Source organism: Siniperca chuatsi, linkage group LG8, assembly GCF_020085105.1.
Source record: "Siniperca chuatsi isolate FFG_IHB_CAS linkage group LG8, ASM2008510v1, whole genome shotgun sequence".
Taxonomy (NCBI): Eukaryota; Metazoa; Chordata; class Actinopteri; order Centrarchiformes; family Sinipercidae; genus Siniperca; species Siniperca chuatsi.
This window is the reverse complement of record NC_058049.1, coordinates 31,000,386-31,019,682: the sequence shown is the minus strand read 5'-3', so window position 1 is coordinate 31,019,682 and position 19,297 is coordinate 31,000,386. Positions and strand designations below refer to the sequence as shown.

Below are 19,297 nucleotides of genomic sequence, written 5' to 3'. Positions count from 1 at the left end.
ACCAGACGGAGGACAGATACACCCAGGGTAAAATGGTATTTTTAATTTCATGGGACAAAAAAAATTCACTCATTGCCATCTACTTGTATGTTTAATATCAAAACTTTTTTTCACATTTCATGAATGAGACCTAATTTCTTTCCCACTTAGACCACCCACCATGTCTCGGTCTTTGTGGCTGCATTAATTAGAACTAATTAGGTTTTAATTGTTTAGTTGCTGGTTAACTGAATAGTGAGTTTTGTTATATGAAGTGTTTTAATTGGTCTTTGTGCAAGAGGTGTGTTCAGGATTGTGACATAGTTAACTGACTCTGTCCTATGGTTCAGTTGTGTCTATGTGGGTGTGTTTTAGTAATCATCTGAGGACTCATCATTTGTGAACGAATTCTAATATTCTAATGGGCTTTATCAGCAGTAATACAGCAGCCTTTCTATCGCTCTCACACACACACATTATTACAGTATTACACACTGATAAAAAAGAGGCCTTTGGGAATAAGAGGTTAGTTTAACGTCTCATAGCGCTAATCACTGTGATTATTATAGTGCTAGACTGGAGTGTGTGTCTGTGTCCTCAGCTGTTAAGGGCACAGCAGTATACACACATACACAGTGTTGTGTTCTGCATTGTGGCCCAGCCAATGGCTAACAACCTCACCAGGAAATTAAAAATCATAAATCTGAGCTGATAGCACCTCCACACACATACATACATACATACATACATACATACATACATACATACATACATACATACATACATACAGACACACACACACGCAATCATTGCCATCCCTTTCTCCTGCAAGCCAAAGAGGTCGCACAACCCTGAAAGTGGAAAATAAAGGAATGAGGGAGAAACTATAAGTAACTATTCACCATTTCAATATGTGTAGTTTGGTTGATGTTCTGCACCTCACTGACAGTTGATTGATTGCATTCAGAAACAGTTATTTTGTTGAGCCGTAGCTGGGCCCCCCTCATAGTGAGCCAATTGGCAGCAGCAGAACATAGTGGGAGGGCTAGGGGGCATGGTTTGACCATGTCCTGAGTGTAGTAAAAAAAAGAAAAGAAAAATTCTACGTGGTCTTTGCAGTGTGCCTCCCTCTCCATTCGCAGCACGGTAGGCAAGTACCAGTGTCTTGAATTGGATTCGAGTAGTCATCGGTAGCCAATGCAGGGTGCGGAGAAGGGGTGTAGCGTGGGTGAACTTGGGTAGGTTGAATACCAGCCGAGCTGCTGCATTTTGGATGAGCTGCAGAGGTCAGATGGCACATGCAGGCACACCAGCCAGGAGTTGCAGTAGTCTAGGCGTGAGATGATACACGTCCTGGGTAAGGACCAGACATATCCTCCTGATGATGAAGAGGATACGCCCGTGGAGCATAAATCTGCAGGAGTGGGTTGTCGCAGCGATGTTGGCAGCGAAGGACAGCTGGTGATCCAGTGTCACACCCAGGTTCCTTGCAGCCCGAGCCGAGGACACCGCAGAGTTCTCAATGGTAATGGAGAGGTCATGGATGGGGAGATGCCTTACCTGGGAGGAAGAGCAGCTCAGTCTTGTCGAGGTTGAGCTTCAGGTGGTGGGCATGCATCCACTGAAAGATGTCAGCCAAACACGTAGAGATTTGTGCTGCCACCTGGGTTTCAGACCGAGGAAAGACACAGAATTAGTTGAGTCTGCATAGCTGTGGTAGGAAAAGACATGTGAGTGAATAACAGAGCCAAGTGATTTGGTGTAAAGAGAAAAGATGAGGAGACCCAGAACAGAACCCTGAGGGACCCCAGTAGTGAGACTACAAGGTTCAGTGATTCTCTCTAAGTTACTCTGTAAGTGTGGTCCTTGAGGTAGGATGTGAACAGGGAGAGTGCAGAGCCTGAGACTCCCAGTTCTTGGAGGGTGGAGAGGAGGATCTGGTGGTTCACTGTGTCAAACGCTGCTGAAAGGTCCAGCAGGATGATGACAGAGGAGAGGGAGGCTGCTCTAACAGTGTGGTGTTCCTCTGAGACGGCATATATCGGGGTGCTCCTCCTAGCAACTTCTTAACTGAGTTTTATGATTCTATGCCCATTGTTCTTACCAGTCATGATAAAATCATTTTATATGGTGATTTTTTTTTTTTTTTAGATCTTGTTGCTAGTCTCAATCTTGTTCAGCATGTACAGAGTGCCACCCACATTCATGGAAATACACTGGATTTAGTTATTACAAGGGATATTGATGTTGACATCATCTATTGCTAAGGTCTCTGTTTGTGTTCATTTTGAATACCACTCTCTCTGAATCACATGACCGTCCAGAGACTGTCCTTGTGTGAAACACAATACTAACAATGAAGTTATTGAGAAATGTTCAGATCTGGTGAACTTTCCTCCATCCACCACTTGCTCAGTTGATGACCTTGTGGACAATTTTAATGATAAATTAAGATTCTCATTAGATACAGTTGCTCCTGCACAAACAAAAACAAGGCAATTAATTTGCAAATCACTGTGGCGAACTGCTATAATTTGTCAGCTGAAGAGAAATTGTCGAAAAGCTGAGAGATGGTGGAAGAAAAGCACACTACATGTTCACTGTTGAAGTTAAAATTTACAATAATGCAGTCAGAAAAGAAAGACAAGCCTATTTCTCAAAGATTATCTCAGAAAACCAAAATCATCAGAAGGTGCTTTTCACCTGCTCTCAGTCTTCATAATAACTCATCACCTCTTCCATGCAAAGAATTTTCTTCATTTTTTTTAAAGAAAAAAATTGTCTCTAATAGTGCAAGCATTGTAAATGCAGACACTCAAACGACCTGGGATCTCCCTGCCGGTCTTCCCCCATCTAGGATGTCATTCTTTGATATAATTGTCAGAAGACGCTTTCAGTGAAGAAATTAGCAGGATGAAGTCTTCCATGTGTGTCCTAGACCCCATCCCAACCAAACTTTTTAAATCCTGCTCCCATAGCCTTTCCCAAGAAACAAGTATAATAAACTCTCTTAATTTAGGTACCTTCCCCACAGCTTTCAAGACTTCAATGGTAAGACCTCTCCTCAAGAAATCCAACCTAGATCACTCCGAACTAAGCAATTATAGACCCATTTCTAATCTACCTTTACTTGGTAAACTTGTAGAGAAAAGATTTTTTAATCAACTACTTAAACAACAACAGCATTTTAGAGATTTCAATCTGGGTATCGAGCAAACCACAGCACAGACACTGCACTACTGAAAGTTGTAAACAACCTGAGAATTATTGTGGATGCAAACAATGTGACTATCCTTCTTCTCTTAGATCTCAGTACATTTGACAGAATCGACCACAAAATTTGTATTGACAGACTCGAGAAATGGGTGGGTCTCTCTGACAGTGTTTTAGCTTGGTTTCAGTCAGTTTTTTTGTCAGCCTGGGTGCTCACGTACCAGAGACTCAAAGTATTGATTATGGCATTCCTCAAAGAAGCAATCTGGGCCCAGTTTTGTTTTCATTATATATGCTCCCACTTGGAAACATTATTAACCATTGCCATGTCAACTACCATTTTTATGCTGATGACACACAATTGTACATCTTGGTCTCTTCAAATGACCCCAGTGCACTGCATGTCCTCATTGTCTGTCTGTCTGACATTAATGTTTGGATGGGTAAAAGCTTTTTAAAGCAAAATGAGGAAAAGACAGAGATTCTATTAATAGGACCAAAAGCAGCACGACAAAAAATGCACTCACTGCTTTTAGCATACAGGTTAAATCTAACATTACAAACCTGGGAGTGATTTTTAGATTGATTTAAATTTTATTTCTCATTTTAACAAGGTTATGAATGCTGCGGCCAGGGTCTTAACTAAAACAAAGACAATGGATCACATCAGCCCAGTACTTAAGACACTGCACTGGCTACCTGTATCTTTTAGAACTGATTTTAAAGTTCTTTTACTTGTTTATAAAGCTTTAAATGAGCTGGCTCCTCCCCACATCAGAGGCTTTCTCTCATTTTATGTTCCAGCCAGCTCACTAAGGTCCTCCACCGCTTTTCTTTTAAATGTTCCTTATGTGTCAAGTGCTTTCTGTTCTTATGCCCCTAACTGTGGAATATCCTCTGGATATTAGAATGGCAACCTTAGAATGGTGTTTATTTTATTTTAGTTTTATTCTGTTGAGTTATATGCATTGACTTTTAACACTTTTTATTTTTTTACACTGATTTATTGTTGTAAATTTTAGTCTTCCAAAATGTTGTTTCTGTCTTTCTTTTGTTTTTGTTGCTTGTTTTGTATAATTTTACTATGTACAGCACTTTGCACTACATGCAGGTATGAAATGTGCTATATAAATAATATAATTAAGAGTTTGTGATTGATTTAATGTGGTTATTAAAGTAAAGCTCTGCGTCCATGATTAGACCAAGATTTCTAACTTGAGTTTTGGTTTTCATAGACAGAGAGTCAAGATTAGTGCTTCTTCTTTTGCACCGAAGACAATTACAGTTTTTCTATTTCCTCTGAATTTTGTCGAAGGAAATTCAGGCACATCCAGTAATTGAATTATGGGACTGTAATCACTTGGCGACAAAGCTAGGTACATTTGGGTGTTGTCTGTGATAAATTAATTTATTGTTTTGCATAATTTGGCCTAATGGAAGTAAGTAAATGTTAAATAATAGAGCCTCTACGATTGAGCCTCAATCAGTTTCTAAAAGAATATCATACTTTACACAAATCACACTTATCATTTGAATTGCCTCATACCTGACCCTGATGCCCCCTATCTGGATTGCAGGGTTTCCTACAGCTGAGGTTGCAGACCACCCCCACTAACATCAAAGGAAATTTAAGATCTTTAATACAGTAAAACCTCAGTCTTCCAAGAAAAGAGCTATTTTACATTTTTTGGGTCCTGACAAAATTTGAGGTCTTGGCTCAGGATTTGGGGTTTGGGTTTTTGTTACGTACAACTTTGGGCTTTCATGAGATTCTACTGTACCTATACGTAGTTCTGTTCTGGATTATGACTGTTTACTTTGACTGCCCCATTAATCTGGCTAAATTGAAATTATGATCAACAAATAGGTAAACACAGTTTATTTTTGTATATGTGTTGGATACAATTTCTCTAGTGTTACTGCCTCTAAACACACACTGTACCCTAAGAAGGGCTGATTGGCTTTAAGCTGCTTTTGTTTTGCACTGGTAGACCTCCATGCCTTATTCTGTGTTGGCCTAATATATAGTATATTATGGCTGTTCCCAGATTAGTTATTTTTTATCGATGACAAAGCCTTCCTGTGTCCTATGCATGCATGTTTTTGTTTTTGAAGAAGAAATTGTAACAGCTTGTGAGGTTCATGTCTCAAACAAATATGGAACATTGTAAGCTTCACTAAGGTGGGGTTTATTGAAGGACACTATACAGGTGTTGCATTTGTTGTTTAAACTCCTGAAGGTTACTGGAATCCATCATTTTGATCATTTCCCAGTGAAATATGATCAAATTTGAACTTCAAATCACCCCAGTGAAGGTGATTTTATAATCAAATCACTTTCACTGGGGTCTGTGTGTGTACTGTGTATGCATGCATGAACAGGTGTTTGAGTCTATTGTATTGAGTCCACGTGTGTGCATAGTGTAGTGTGTGTATGATTCCTCACTTCTTCTTGTTCTAGTTAATCAACACACATACCAGAGTTTGACAATTAATTGGACTGTCATTGCACACAACATAAAATACATTAGAAATATGTACAGAAATATATAACTTTCTATAAAAATAGATTTTACGTTTTTGCGTGTTTAAAATGGAATTGATGTCGTTCTAATTTGGATGTTATAAACTAAACCTTACCTACTCTTCTCAGATGAAGGCTTCTTCAGACGACGACGATGATGACGATGACTTTGATGAAGTTCCAGAGAAAGAGGGATATGAGCCGCACATTCCAGAGCATCTGCGAGCCGAGTATGGTGAGTTCAACTCCACACACACAAGTGTGCACCTCAGGCCTACAGACACGTGCACAAATAGTGAGGTTAAGCTCCAAAAGAAGACCTTGCTTGTGCCCTAATCTTTTAAGATTCACACACACAGACACACTTCAAAGAACCAGCTGGTAATGAGAAGGTAAATTGCTTCTTAAATGGGTTTATTTATACAACCATGGTTAAAGATGTGTGTGTGTGTGTCTTCAGAGAATGCCCCAGAAACCACAGGGAAAGCCACTTCTTGTCCCAACCACAGTCAGACGAACATGTAGTCTGATATTTGGCCTTTTTCCAAATGGGTTCTGGTCATCTCTTAAGTTTGATTAGTGATACATCGATCATAGAATGAATCTATAGTACATATACATGCTTGTCTATGGAAAACTCTTAACATGTCTAATGAGACATATGCCATAGAATGGCTGTTTCTACTTTTGTGTTTTGTCCGAACGTTTCATTCAAAGACTGAAAAATGAAATGCCATTGCCCATGACTCACCTATTACTTGGCCAGGTTTCCTAATTTTCAAAACTAACTTTAGAGATACCAAGAATATGGTCCAAACAGTGTGAGGTAGCCAGATAATCAGATCGCTGAAAAAATTAGATGTGGGCGTTCATGTGGGGTGGAAGTCTGGAACCTGGTTACATGTGTTAGTCCCCCAGTACCAGCTAAGTTTATATTAGGATAAGTGTCTAGAAAAACTATTGAGATTGATGACTGAAAAAGACAACTGTGGAGTGTGACAATGATATCAACAAGCAGTGCTGTATGTTTAGGGTTTTCTTGTTATCTATCAACTCCTGAACCTCATCAATAGCTACATTATTTAAACATGACATTGATGAGTTCTCATTATGCGTCATCTCACAACTGAGTTCTCAGTAGGGCGGTCACTTTCTATTCCAAATTCAAACTACAATTTAAACGTGGGGGGAAAATGTGATCTTTAATGTGTTAAAATTTTATTTCACAAATTACGTGTTAGTTCTTATTCATCTGAACTTGGTTTTTTGAAAAAGTGACAGGCCTAGTTCTCATGTTTTTTTTCCACAGTGACTGACTTCAGTGGATAGTAACTGAATATTGACAGCATTCTCAAAATAGCCGCCATGTTTTTAATAGATTTTTTTTTGGCCACTTTGGGGAAGTGGAACAAGCTGTAAACACAACATTGACACAGTATAAGCTTATACAGTTGCTTATTTACACATCTAGCAGATAGAGAGCAACATTAGCATTCTTTTGGAGTCGTGTTTGTGTCCGCCTGAAGAATGTAAATCCAATATTCACTTTTTTTTAGCTCTTTTTTGGTCTCCACTAAAATAAAATAAAATATAAAAAACATCTGGCTCTTTAGCTGCTAAATGCTCCGCTGTGTTCACCAGCTAGTCACTAACTTTTTTTCTGTCAGCCATTTGGTGCTGGGCAGGTAGTGTTCAGTGGGTTTATCAGAGCTTTTTCACTGAAAACAGAAAGCTGATGGAAAGCTTAATCAGAGCGGTAAAAATTAATCAGATGGTGAGTTTGCGGGCCGTAAAACCAAAACAACAAGCCAAAGAATGCTAAAATGCTCTTTTGAGCTGAGGGGAACTGCAGAGTTGATGATAAATCTCTGTGGATTTGTCACTATGAGTAAAACACTTCACATTACACACAGTCATTTGAGAGATTGTTAATCTAAAAATACTGATTAGTGAAGCTTTTTAAAACCTGAAGCGAAAACCAAGCACAGCCTTACAGCTGGTGTGTTTATCCACTCAGGTTGATGTTACAGGGAAGGCAAGCTGTTGACAGTCACCTGCAAAGTAGTCAATTCTATTCAGTATGCTTTATTGGCATGAGACAATATGGCCAAAGTGTCAAGTAATAATGAGATTAAAGGGGAAAATACAATTCATAAAATCAGGAAAATAGCAGAAAGAAAAACAGTGAACATTTGCTCAGTGTGTTTGTGAAAGATTGTGGAAGTGTGCCTTGATGTTGTTAGTGTGTGTGTTGTTGTAGTCTCATATAGCCAGACCTATCTCCACACTTCGTTTTAGTGCTGTGCAGCGCTGGAGAACGGTCTGGCTGAACCCATTATTTCTTTAAACCAATCACACTCGTCTAAGCTCAGGATGCAGCGATGGTGCGCTTGCAAAACGGTAACACGCAGACAGCGGAAGGGAAGAAACTGAAATAGTTGTCCAATGGCAGTCTTCCACCTACAGCCTATTTCCTGTCAGCCAGACTACCTGCAAAGTAATTTTGGTGTATACCCAGGAATGACACTGCCATAAATGCCTATTGAGCGTTATCAGCTCACAGTGAGTGAGTTAGCGGTCTTGGCTAGTCTCACATGCTGGGTTCTGACTGTTAAGTATGTGTGTTTGTCTGATTTGGAATGCAGCACAGTCTTGTAATGGAGACAGATAGTTTCTTTTCCACAAGCGTTTTCCCTGTGTATCGTTGATGGATATAGTCCTGTCAGCACATCCATTTACCCTCACACACACAGTCGTCACTAGCTACATATGAATGGCTGTCATAGTATTGTTCCTTCTTGCACTGTTGTTGCATTGGACTTGTATGGATCGTGTCTAGCCTCCAGGCAGTACGCTAGGTTAGAGGTCAAATTTTCAGGTCATTTACCAACTGCCTGCTCATCTTATTGCTATGTCAGCTACAAAACATGTTTTTTTCTAAATATTAGATAGAATTTAAATGCTGTTAATATTATTATCAGCAGCCATGTACAAGCTCCAGGCAACAGTAAACACCAAAACTCTCTCTGTCAGCCAGATTCAAGCTTCTCACCATCGCTCATATAGATTCATATGTGAACTTCAGCGTGTTAATGTGTGTGTCTGAGGTGCCTGTGTTAATGGCACCATAACAGAACGTGTTGTAGACAGTGCTGTTATTGCTAGGTCAGCCATGTTGTTGTGGCTGTGAGGTGGCCTTTGACCCCTGGCGAGTTCTCCCCAGCAGCCTCCTGAGTCATGACATTCACACTGAGCCTCTTTACCTGTGAGCCCGTCCCTCTCTACTTTAGCGTCTAATTGATCAGTAATGGAGGGAGGTGGGAGTAATTAGATTGTATCTGATGTGCCCAAAACAGCTGTGTGTGTGTGTGTGTGTGTGTGTGTGTGTGTGTGTGTCAGGGTGATTAGTGGGCTAGGTAATGATCTACAAAGGCCATACCAAATTAACAATGCAACCTCTTTAATGAGCCCCTATTAGCCCTGCACCCAGATTTTACCACCCACACACGCGCACACACCACATCTTGCTTGAAATATAAAGAAATACTTAATCCTGATAAAAACCTGAATTGACAGTGATATTTTTTGGTGGGGATCTCTTAATCTTGCAACAGTTGTACTTGCATGGAAGTGAAGTGCACCACGGGGCAGTATCAAGCCAATCAGGTGTTACTACTCAGTGTTTCAAGAGGACTTATTATGCTTTTTGGGGTTTTCCCTTTCCTTTAGTGTTATATAGCTTTTTGTGTATGTAAAAGATGTTTTGGCTTCACTTCATCTTTATATACAGTCTATGATCCCGCCACAGTTTCATAAAGCCCTGAAAATATTTTTACACTTCTCATAATAACATAAAATCTCTCTGTTGAGTTTGAAGGTACAAACCCTCTGCTCAGCCACATCTTAGCATAAAGACAGTGCTATTTCTGTGGCTTCAGCTGGTACAGGCATGTCCTCATAGGCCTAAGCAAAAGCATAAGCACCTCTCATACGTATCCATTATTTGATTATTTTATTTTGATATGGATTCTTCAGTCTGTACATTTACACTTATTTATCAGTTGTAAAGGATAAGACTGGTGTTATTATTCTGTGGAAATCCTATGGAAACATCATACTGAAGGCGTAAATCTTTAAAAAGGGTTTGAAAATACAGTTTGGGTTTTTTTAAAGGCTCAGTAATGTCCTGAAACAGCCAGGCACTGAAGGTTTTAGCAAACGTTACTCACACAGGAGTGAGCAGTGTTTTTGCTAGTGAGTGTGTACAGCACCATGACAGAGTGCACATATAGTTTAGAATAATGTGTTTCCGTGCTTCACAGATTGGAGAACTCCTTTATTTTCATGTAGCAGTTGGCTTGTAGGTAAAATGTTTATGTGCTATCGTATCATGTTATATGCGTAGCTAATGAAATTGGTTGTTCCTAACTTGTAAATGTTATTGAATCTCATTTAGGATGATTGCATGGAGGGAATTTACAAGTGACAGATGTAAGCAAACGATAGTGAGTGCATGCAAGTCTAAACTTTCACCTGAGAACTTGGTGTTGAGAACTGCAGTTCGATTTGTATACAGAGTCAAAGTAAATCCACTTTGAGTGTTTGCGAGTCCAACTTTGGTGAATTTTGACACGCAACTTTTTGCTGTTGACCTATAGCAAACCATCTTGACAGCGTTGACCTTTGAGGGCTCGTATCGCTGGAGAGTCCAAAACAGACAAGGCTAGCATTAGCTGTGCCGCACCATCCAGTTTTATATAATGCTGCTCTGCCAGAGTATATTCCTCCACAAAAGAGACAGGGTCTGCAGACAGCTGTGCGGAATCAATGCTATAAATACATCTCTTGAAAACCTGGGCAATCTTTTTGTCCGGGAAGTAATGAAGCTAGCTAGCTTGCATCGATTGTTTCAACCTTGCGCCAGCATGTTACTGGGTAGCTAGATTTTTACTAGTTAGCTACCCAGCCACAGTAGCTCAACAAGTAGCCCCACAAGTAGTCACTACCAAGTAGTTATCAAGCTTCCTGTCCCACCTATTTTATGAGGATGTACAATTGTTTTGCGGCGTCACTTTCTGGTCTGACCGGGCACTTTCCCTCCGGTGCCTGTCGCGCATCAAACGGTGAAAGCGTGTTGATCTTCCTGAAATTAGACGGCTTTATCATGCTATAATGTTTCCTGCAAACTAGTTGGAGCTGATGATTTGGTCCCCATATGACTAAGTAGATCTAATAATATATTGGATGTAATTCCAAAAAAAGAAAAATGAACATGACAGATTTGTCCAGCCAGTGTCAAAGGAATCATTGGGATTGCAAAAAAGGTCTGAATAGTGAGTCTTTGAGGTTTGACATTTTTCTTTAGTCCTCAGTATGTCATTGTTCCTCTCCCTATCACATCAGTTCTTCTTTTCTCTGTCAGTTTTTCTGATTACAGTAGTATTTCTTTTGCTTTCTGTTTTCCTCTGACTCTTTTCATCTCAGCCGGTGGATCACAGCTTTTAGCATTTCTCTACACTTCCTCTTTCTTTTCTTTTCTTATTTCTTCCAGCGTTTATCCATTCAGAGAAAGCCTGGCTCTGCTCTGATCTCTCCTCCTTCTATTTCCTCTCTTTCTCTATCTATATCTCTTCTTCTCTCTTTCTTCCCATCTGTCCTGTTCTGTCATTCTGATTATCAGTCCTCTTATCCCTCTCTCTGCTGTCAGGACACTATCTCTCTCTTTCTCAAATTAACATTTTAATTACAGGCCCTGCTTAACCTGAGAAAATCAATACCTCTTTCCGCCTTTCCTCACTCGCTTTCTCTCCCTCTTTCCCTCAAACCCCCTTAACCCCCTTTTTCTCTCTCTTTCTCTAACAACCTCCCTCACACACACAAACATTTCCACATTTCCTCCCATTGATCTGTGCGTCTTAACATCCACAACATCCAGACAAACCTCTGCCATTTTTTGGTTTGAAAAGAGCCGATCGAGTCGGTATTTCTCCATCGGAAAGTGAGAAGAAGGGATCATAGAGGGAGGAGAAGGTGAGGTAGAGTGAGGTTGGGTAACAGCCCATCACTTGACTATTGACATATTGGGTTGTGTCAAAAAAAACCAACCCAACAACCTTACTTTGAGAAGTGAACTGTGCTAAAATGATTGACAGCATCGTGTGTGACAAACATTTCACCATCCTAAGCCTTTTACAGAAACTATCAAGAAATGATGTGAGGCATTTAAACATTTTAACATGTATTGTAGGAACCTATGAACAGGGCCATGACCAGGATTTTAGAACTACTGAGTTCACAAGCCTAGGGCTGTAACTAATGGTTATTTTTATTATCGATCTGCAGATTATTATCTCATAATCAATTCATATTTGGTCTATAAAATGTCAGCGAACAGTGAAAAATGCCCTTCACGGTATCTCAGTGTACAAGGAGACGTCATTAAATGTCTTGTTCTGTCCGACACACAGTCAAAATCCCCCAAAATGTTCAATTTACTATAATGTAAGACCAAGAAAAGCAGCAAATCCTCACATTTGAGAGTCTGGAATCCACAGATCTCTGGCATTCTGCTTGTAAAACGGCAGTTAACAATCATCAAAATTGTTGTCAATGAAGTTTCTGTCAGTCGAATAAGTGATAGAATTAGAAGAAGTAATCGGCTAATGGTTTCAGCACTTCTTCAGGACTTTCAGCAGTGAAACTTTGATCCTGCTTCAAGTTGTTACCATTAAAGTATAAAGACCAGTTTGTTACTTTCATTATTTAACACGTGGATTCTTTCCTGTTGTCTGTTTCTTCCTCAACTTTCATTAGCAGTGTTCAGGCAGAAATCGGCTCGGCTGCTTTGACTTTTTTGTATTGTTTTGTAATTAAAGCAGTAGGGAAAATATGCAAGCAGGCTGTCCTACTGTTCAAACAGAAAAGAAGAGTTCAACTGTGTGCCAGTCGGAGGCGTAGTGTACCACGGCAGAGACTGAGTCTCTGAAGCATCCAGGTCAGCCCTAATAATGTGTGGGATCAGCATGTCGGCAGCTCGCAGCTTACTGCTTCCCTCTGATCTTACCTGCAGTGTGTGTTTAAGTCCTGCTCAATCCCCAGAGACCCTGGTTGACCCAGTGTTGGACCACACACACACACACACACACACACACACACACACAGAAGCAGCAGCAGCCAACAACTGACATTGCTTATCCTGGATGTTTGAGTGCACATTGCTGCAGATCTGTCTTCATTCCTGTTAGCACTATAGATGTATCTGTCAGTTATGACAGTTTTACACTCTGTTAAGGGCCAAGTAGGTCAACGTGATATTATGACAAACAGCCAAAAATACAATGTATCGAAATCTTTGTAGAAAATGTACCAATGATCTACAAATGTATGGCTGCCAGCAAGCTGTGTCACATTACACTAAACTATCTTGACTTCCTGTCATCTCTGTTGGCAGGTTTGGATCCAGCTCCTTCCACCTCAGCGGCACCAGTCACAAAAAAACCTCCTGCTAAAAGACTTGCAGCTCCACCCCATCCATCCTCCTCCTCCTCCTCCTCCTCTTCCTCCTCCAGGCGGCTAAAGCGACTTACAGAGGAGGAGCAGGATCCAACATGTGCAGCCGCCACACTGCGCCTCCTCAGACAAAACCTCCCTCTGCCCGCAGAATCCAGGTACACCTACTGACAAGTCCTTCTGTGACCTTCTTTCACAGCCTCTCGTCTCACTTCACCTCCTTACCTCCTCCTGTTAGCCTCAGGGTCCACCTGTACTCGCCGCCCCCCATCAGCCCTCTAGCTTTTCATTTCCCGTTCACTTTGACTTCTCACACCTCACCTCACCTCCTCTCATGACACCTCAGACACCAGACATTTACATTTAGTATTCAAACCTTTGCACATTAACTTACACTTACATCAGTGTGTCACTAAAAGGAGCAGGCATGGACAATAAGGACAACAAATCATAATGGGATTATTTGGATGCATATTGCGAGTTAAATGGTGTTAGGGTAAACATTTAAGTTAACATTTTTCTTGGAAAAAGATGTGCTAATTTGGTTGTACCATGTGCAATTTAAAACTTGTACAAGTTAGCCAGTTTAATGGCCTTAATCCCAAAGCCTAGGAGTGTTAATGAGCTGTAACTTAGGCCTGGAGGAGAAACTGCGTAAGCATTGCTTTTGTGTGTAGCCTGTATAGATGTTCCCCAACCCTGAGAGGGACAGTACAGTCTCCTCTCCTGACCGACCCACCTCAAGGCTGTGGAAGCCAGCTGTAAGAAAATTTTAGGTTCTCCCAATTCTTTGAAAATTGTATTTCCAGTTTCGGCCCAGTGAGTCAGTGAGACCGTATCACTGCATGTAGGTAAAACTGTATAGATATATTTATAAAGTTAGACAGATTAAGTTCAACAGGTTTGGGTAAGTGTAATTCCAAGTTTCTCTCCTGAGGAAAAATTGAATTATGAACATTAAAATGAAAACACAAGTACTTAAGCCTAAATGTCATAATTGTGTTGCAAGTGGTGGATATTTCTCATACAAATCTCTACAGCTTCATTTAAGACATCGATGGAGACAGTACACCGGCACTAACGCGGGCCTCAAGGGCCGACCCCGAATGACCGGGCTAATTACACCAGTCTTAGTGCCTTACAAACTGGGGAGCTCATAAATGTTCACTTTGGTGTCATTCAGAAATTGGCAGTCCAGATTTGTGTTTGACTCTTGCCCAAACAGAGCAGTGCTGCTGTCTGATGAAAACCTCATGGAGCATCTCCTGGAGTCAACGTTTTAGAAAGCAAATAAAAACTGCCTTCATTTCTTTCCCTCTTTGTTACGCCTTCGTAAGCATCGAACACACACACACACACACACACACACACACACAAGCTTCATTTGATTACACAATGCTGTCCAGGTACTCTGACAGTCCTTTTTCTTTCAAGCCAGTATAGTAAAAGGGTTTCTGGCAAATGTGATTGTTTGTGCATGAAGCTAGTTGACCTCTCCTTCCACATGTCTTTCCTCCAGCAGCAGCTCCTCGGGTCCCAGTTCATCCCAGTCCAGTTCAGACCAGATGGCTGTTGATGCTCCTGTGGTTCCATTTGGTTTGGACCTGTACTACTGGGGCCAGGAGCAGCCCAACGCTGGCAAGATCATCAAGTAACGCCCCAGACACACACACAGTTTATCACTGATAGATACAAAGGCAGCTAAACACACGACTGTACAGTTCAGCGTGTGTGTGTTTTATCACTAGAGTCTTTTTATTTTTATCAGAAGAAAATGGAGGTATAATAATATAATAGTTAGAATTTGAATCTGTCATGGCATTCCTGACTTTGCTGGTGCTTTATTCAAATGTCTGAATGAATGTCAGTGCATGTTGTTGTATGTTTCATGCTTGCTCATGGTGGGATTTGTTGTGTCTCTGTAATTAATATTATAAAGAGTCCGGTCTAGACCTGCTCTGTAGGAAAAGTGCAATGAGATAACTTCTGTTATGAACTGGTGCTATATAAATAAAACTGAATAGAATTGCATGTGGAGGAAATTTCATCTCTGCAGTGAAAGTCCCAAAAAACTGCTGCTACATTTGCAATTTGAGCTCTCATAGAATAAGATAATAAACCCAGCATCTGGAAATTAAATTCCTCTCTCCTTCTTGTACTGTCAGTAGTTTTAAACATGTTGCTATCCAGTGGCTGTTCCAGAAATATGCTGTTTTTCTAACAGTTTCTTTTATTTTATGAATTCCGTGTTACATTTAATTCTAGATAGCGGCCCGGGTTCAATTCCAACCCATGGCCCCCTCTCTCTCCCCCGCCTTTCCTGTCTCTCTCTGCGGCTGTCACTATCAAATAAAGGCAAAAATGCCCAAAAACATAATCTTTAATAAAAAAGGTCTTATATGTGGCTTTCTGAACGCTGTGTTTAACTGGTGGTCTCATGTTTTTCCTTGTGCAGGTCCGCCTCTCAGCACCAGTTCTGGGTTCACGCTGAGGTGGAGGAGGAGGTGGAGAACAAGGAGCTGCTGGCAGAGAGCAGGAGCAGATACATCTCCTTCCCTGGGAGCTTCACTCCTGTCAGCCATTACTGCAGAGCTCCACTGGGCAACGGAAAGCTGTGTCAGAGACAGGACCGCCACAAGGTAACACAAGGGACAAACACAGAGTGATTGGAGAGACATTTCTGTCTGTTAGTGTGTGTGTTTGAGCCGTGACTGTGTCCTCCAGTGTCCGTTCCATGGCCAGATCATTCCTCGAGACCCGGAGGGTCGACCCTGCAGGCAGGAGGACCGACTGAGGCAGGAGCAGGAGGAGAGGAGGAGGAGGGAGGAGCAGCCTGGTGAGGATACACACACACACACACACACACACACTCTGACCATTCCTGAACTCTCCAAAATGTAACTCAAATCTTCCTCCGTCCATTTAAACACAGAGGACTGCATTAGAAAGGCATTGTGTCCTGTAGCAGTAGCAAAGAGCTGCATCCAAACATACTGACTGATATGTTGGGGTGGCTGCATGGTGGTCTCCAGTGCAGAGCAAACAATAAAGAGTGTGTTCTACACATTATCATTGTCTGAGAGTGTGTGTGTCTGCAGGCTGTCCACCAGCTGCCTGCAGTGTCTTGTTAACCACCAGCTTGTGTGTGTGTGTGTGTGTGTGTGTGTGGCCATGGCATGCAGTCCAGTGAGTTGTGAAATAGCATCTTTTGTTACCAACTACACTATCGATCCACGAGTCAATCTCACACCTAGACACACACACTCACACTCATCAATCTCACAGTAGGGGGGACAGTGGCCTGAACGAGCTGATGGACCATCGGCCTCAGCTCCCTCTACCTATTCAGTCACACACACACACACAGTGCGGTTAAACAGGCAGTGAGGGACATTGGAAAGGTCAGCTGACAGAGTTCTCATAGCGCCAGACGTGGAGCCATCATGGCTGCTGCTGGACCCTGTGCGATCAAACAGAAAGATCTCTAGCTGTGGTTTGGAAACTTCCTAGTGTTTTACTGAATGACTGGATTGTTCTGATGGCCACGGCTGCACGTAATAACCACAACTTCATACCGAACTGCAAGCATCTCACCAAGCTGGTGAGGGATGTGGTCCGTGTCGCTGCACCGGCAGTGCAGCGGGGGATAGCATGAGCCTCCTGATGAAGCTGATGAAGCTCCTCACTGACAGATGGAAAGAAGCAGGTGGTGATATCCATCAAAGGAAGCACGTGGCTGTCTGCACCCTCCTCAAGACAAACCTGCCTGAGTAGTGACTCAAACTGATCAACCCGCTTAACATTATCATGCAGTTCTCTGTGTTGTGATAATTACAAAGATGGCAACACCTGCCATGCCTCGTGTTGTCTTCTATTCAGTCTAGTACGTCAGTGTGTTTTCTGGAGCCCGGGAGGTGACATAGATGTAGTTTCATATAAAGCATGTGTGCGACTTATAAAACATAGAAAGCCTCATGTGCGTTTTCCTAAAGTAAGTCACACACACGCTTTACTAGAGCCTCAACATTCAGTCTTCTTATAGTGCCCATTTAAGCTTTACTAAAGCGTAAAGAGCATTTCAGTGCCCAGTTAGTGCCTGGCTGGATAACTACATATTCTTAACTTGTAATATGTAGTACACAAGCAGGCTGCTCGTGCACCTTACAGCGCTCTTATTAAAGCATGCGCTTTGGAAAAAAATGACTTCATGTCACCTCCCGGCCTCCGTAAGGTGATTATCAACAGATGCAAACAACATTGCAGCTGTCTTCTAAACACCTGGCACTGAGGTACATACGACTTCCTTAACAGAATGATTAACATTAACTGAAGTTTTCATTGATCATTAAATGGCATGTATACATGGCATCTTGTGTGTTTTTCCATGGTGCCTTAATTCTGAGGATTGAGTAATTTGAGCCCAAGAGGTGTGTTAAAAATGTGGGAGGAAATGTGGCCACAGAAGTACAGAAGCTGAAAGTGTTTCATTTCAGTGTCGGTCTGCTTATAGTGCCCACGTAAGTCCATAACACGCTGGCACTGTACGGCCGGCATCGAGGCGCTAGACCCAAAGCACACGGGGCTGCATCGGTGAGCGTGCTGCTTCAGGTACCGGTGAGATGATGAGCGATGATCCAGGAAGTCCAGTTTGTGTAAGACAGCCATTAGTCTGAAGGGATATCAGATGCTAAAACACAGTCGTCGTACCGTTTACAGTAGAAACATGGAGTTCACGTTACAAAGCGCTCTGCCAGTAGTCTGTAAGTAATGTGCATTTTTTTCACCCGGTGAAAATGTTGCTCGCGCACACACACACACACACACACACACACACACACCCACACACCCAGGGTCCCTGTGCTTAGTGGTGCGGAGCTGCCAGACGGCTGAACAAACCACAGACCCCAGAGGCCTCAGTAGATGTGTGTGTGGCCTGGCCCCTGCCCTGGCACACACAGACCCCAGCTGGAAGGGCTAAGAGGTGCTGACAGAGGACAGAGCCCTGCTGCACCACGGATTCAATTCAGAAGACTCTCTTTCATCTCTTTTCTTTCTTTCTTTATTTCCTTTTTCTTTGCTTTCTTTCTTTTCTTTCGTGTCTTATTTTTATTCTTTCTTTTATTTTCTTTCTCTCTCAAACTCCTCTTAGATCACAACAACAAAGTAATAGAGGACACACAACTTCAACACACACTCAAGCACACAATGTAAATGCAGCTGCTCCTCTTTTAGCAGTAATGATTCTCTCAAATACACCAGCTGCTTTTCAATTACTGCTCTTCTGCCTGCCTGCCTGCGTGTGTGTGTGTGTGTGTGTGTGCGTGTCATGAAGGATAGTTGAAGGTCCAGTCAGACCCAGGGTCAGACCGGCTGATTAATAACCCCCACACACACACACACACACTGGGCTGACCCCAGCTCGGTGTGTTTTGACAGAGTGGAGAGCCCGGCTTCAATCCCATCACAATCACAGCGTAATTACTTTGCATTACTGCAGCTTTATCTCTAATTCCACCACAGTACGTCATTAACTAGAAGTGTCTCTTCGTTTAGACCGTCATTACTCTGCATTACAGCCACTTTTACTTTATCACCCAGAATTATGACATTACACTTTTCATTAACACCAGAATTGGATCCAAATGAGCCTGTACGACTCACTGTTTACTACTTGTGCTCTGAAACTGTGCTGTATGAGCTCATTTATGTTATCAGCTCTAATTACTTCTTTACACTTTTCATTAACATGACTTTTTGTTGAAGTTTCACTGTGTAATTGTGGCAGCGAGAGAGAGTAGCTGGTTGAAAATGAAGGACTTAATTACATCAAAATATTGTAAACTGACACAGCTGCTCTGTGATTAAAGCATCGCTGACTGTTTTTTAAAGAGAAGCTCGTACTTTTGAATAGATTCAGAGATTTTTTGAAACAGTATCCGCTTCAGTAAAGGTGGTTGTGACTGTTCCGTGATTTAGATTTAGTCTCCATATTTTTATACATTTTAGTCAATTAAAGCAAAAACCTTTTACTTTCATTGTCGTGGAGCCGTTCTGAGGCTACAGCTGCCGTCT

The 19,297-nt window shown here is 41.7% G+C and overlaps 1 protein-coding gene across 4 annotated transcripts in view; it reads left to right on the top strand.

Moving 5' to 3' along the window:
* Window positions 1-19,297, top strand: part of uvssa (UV-stimulated scaffold protein A) — a 50,062-nt gene that overhangs the window by 25,927 nt on the left and 4,838 nt on the right. For 3 of the 4 annotated variants that reach the window (XM_044206166.1, XM_044206164.1, XM_044206167.1), the window contains 5 exons: window positions 5,846-5,951; window positions 13,167-13,383; window positions 14,745-14,876; window positions 15,681-15,864; window positions 15,950-16,061. In XM_044206166.1, coding sequence (XP_044062101.1) covers window positions 5,846-5,951; window positions 13,167-13,383; window positions 14,745-14,876; window positions 15,681-15,864; window positions 15,950-16,061 — 751 coding nt within the window. The remainder of the gene's footprint in view (window positions 1-5,845; window positions 5,952-13,166; window positions 13,384-14,744; window positions 14,877-15,680; window positions 15,865-15,949; window positions 16,062-19,297) is intronic. The other variant, XM_044206165.1, reaches the window with a different exon arrangement.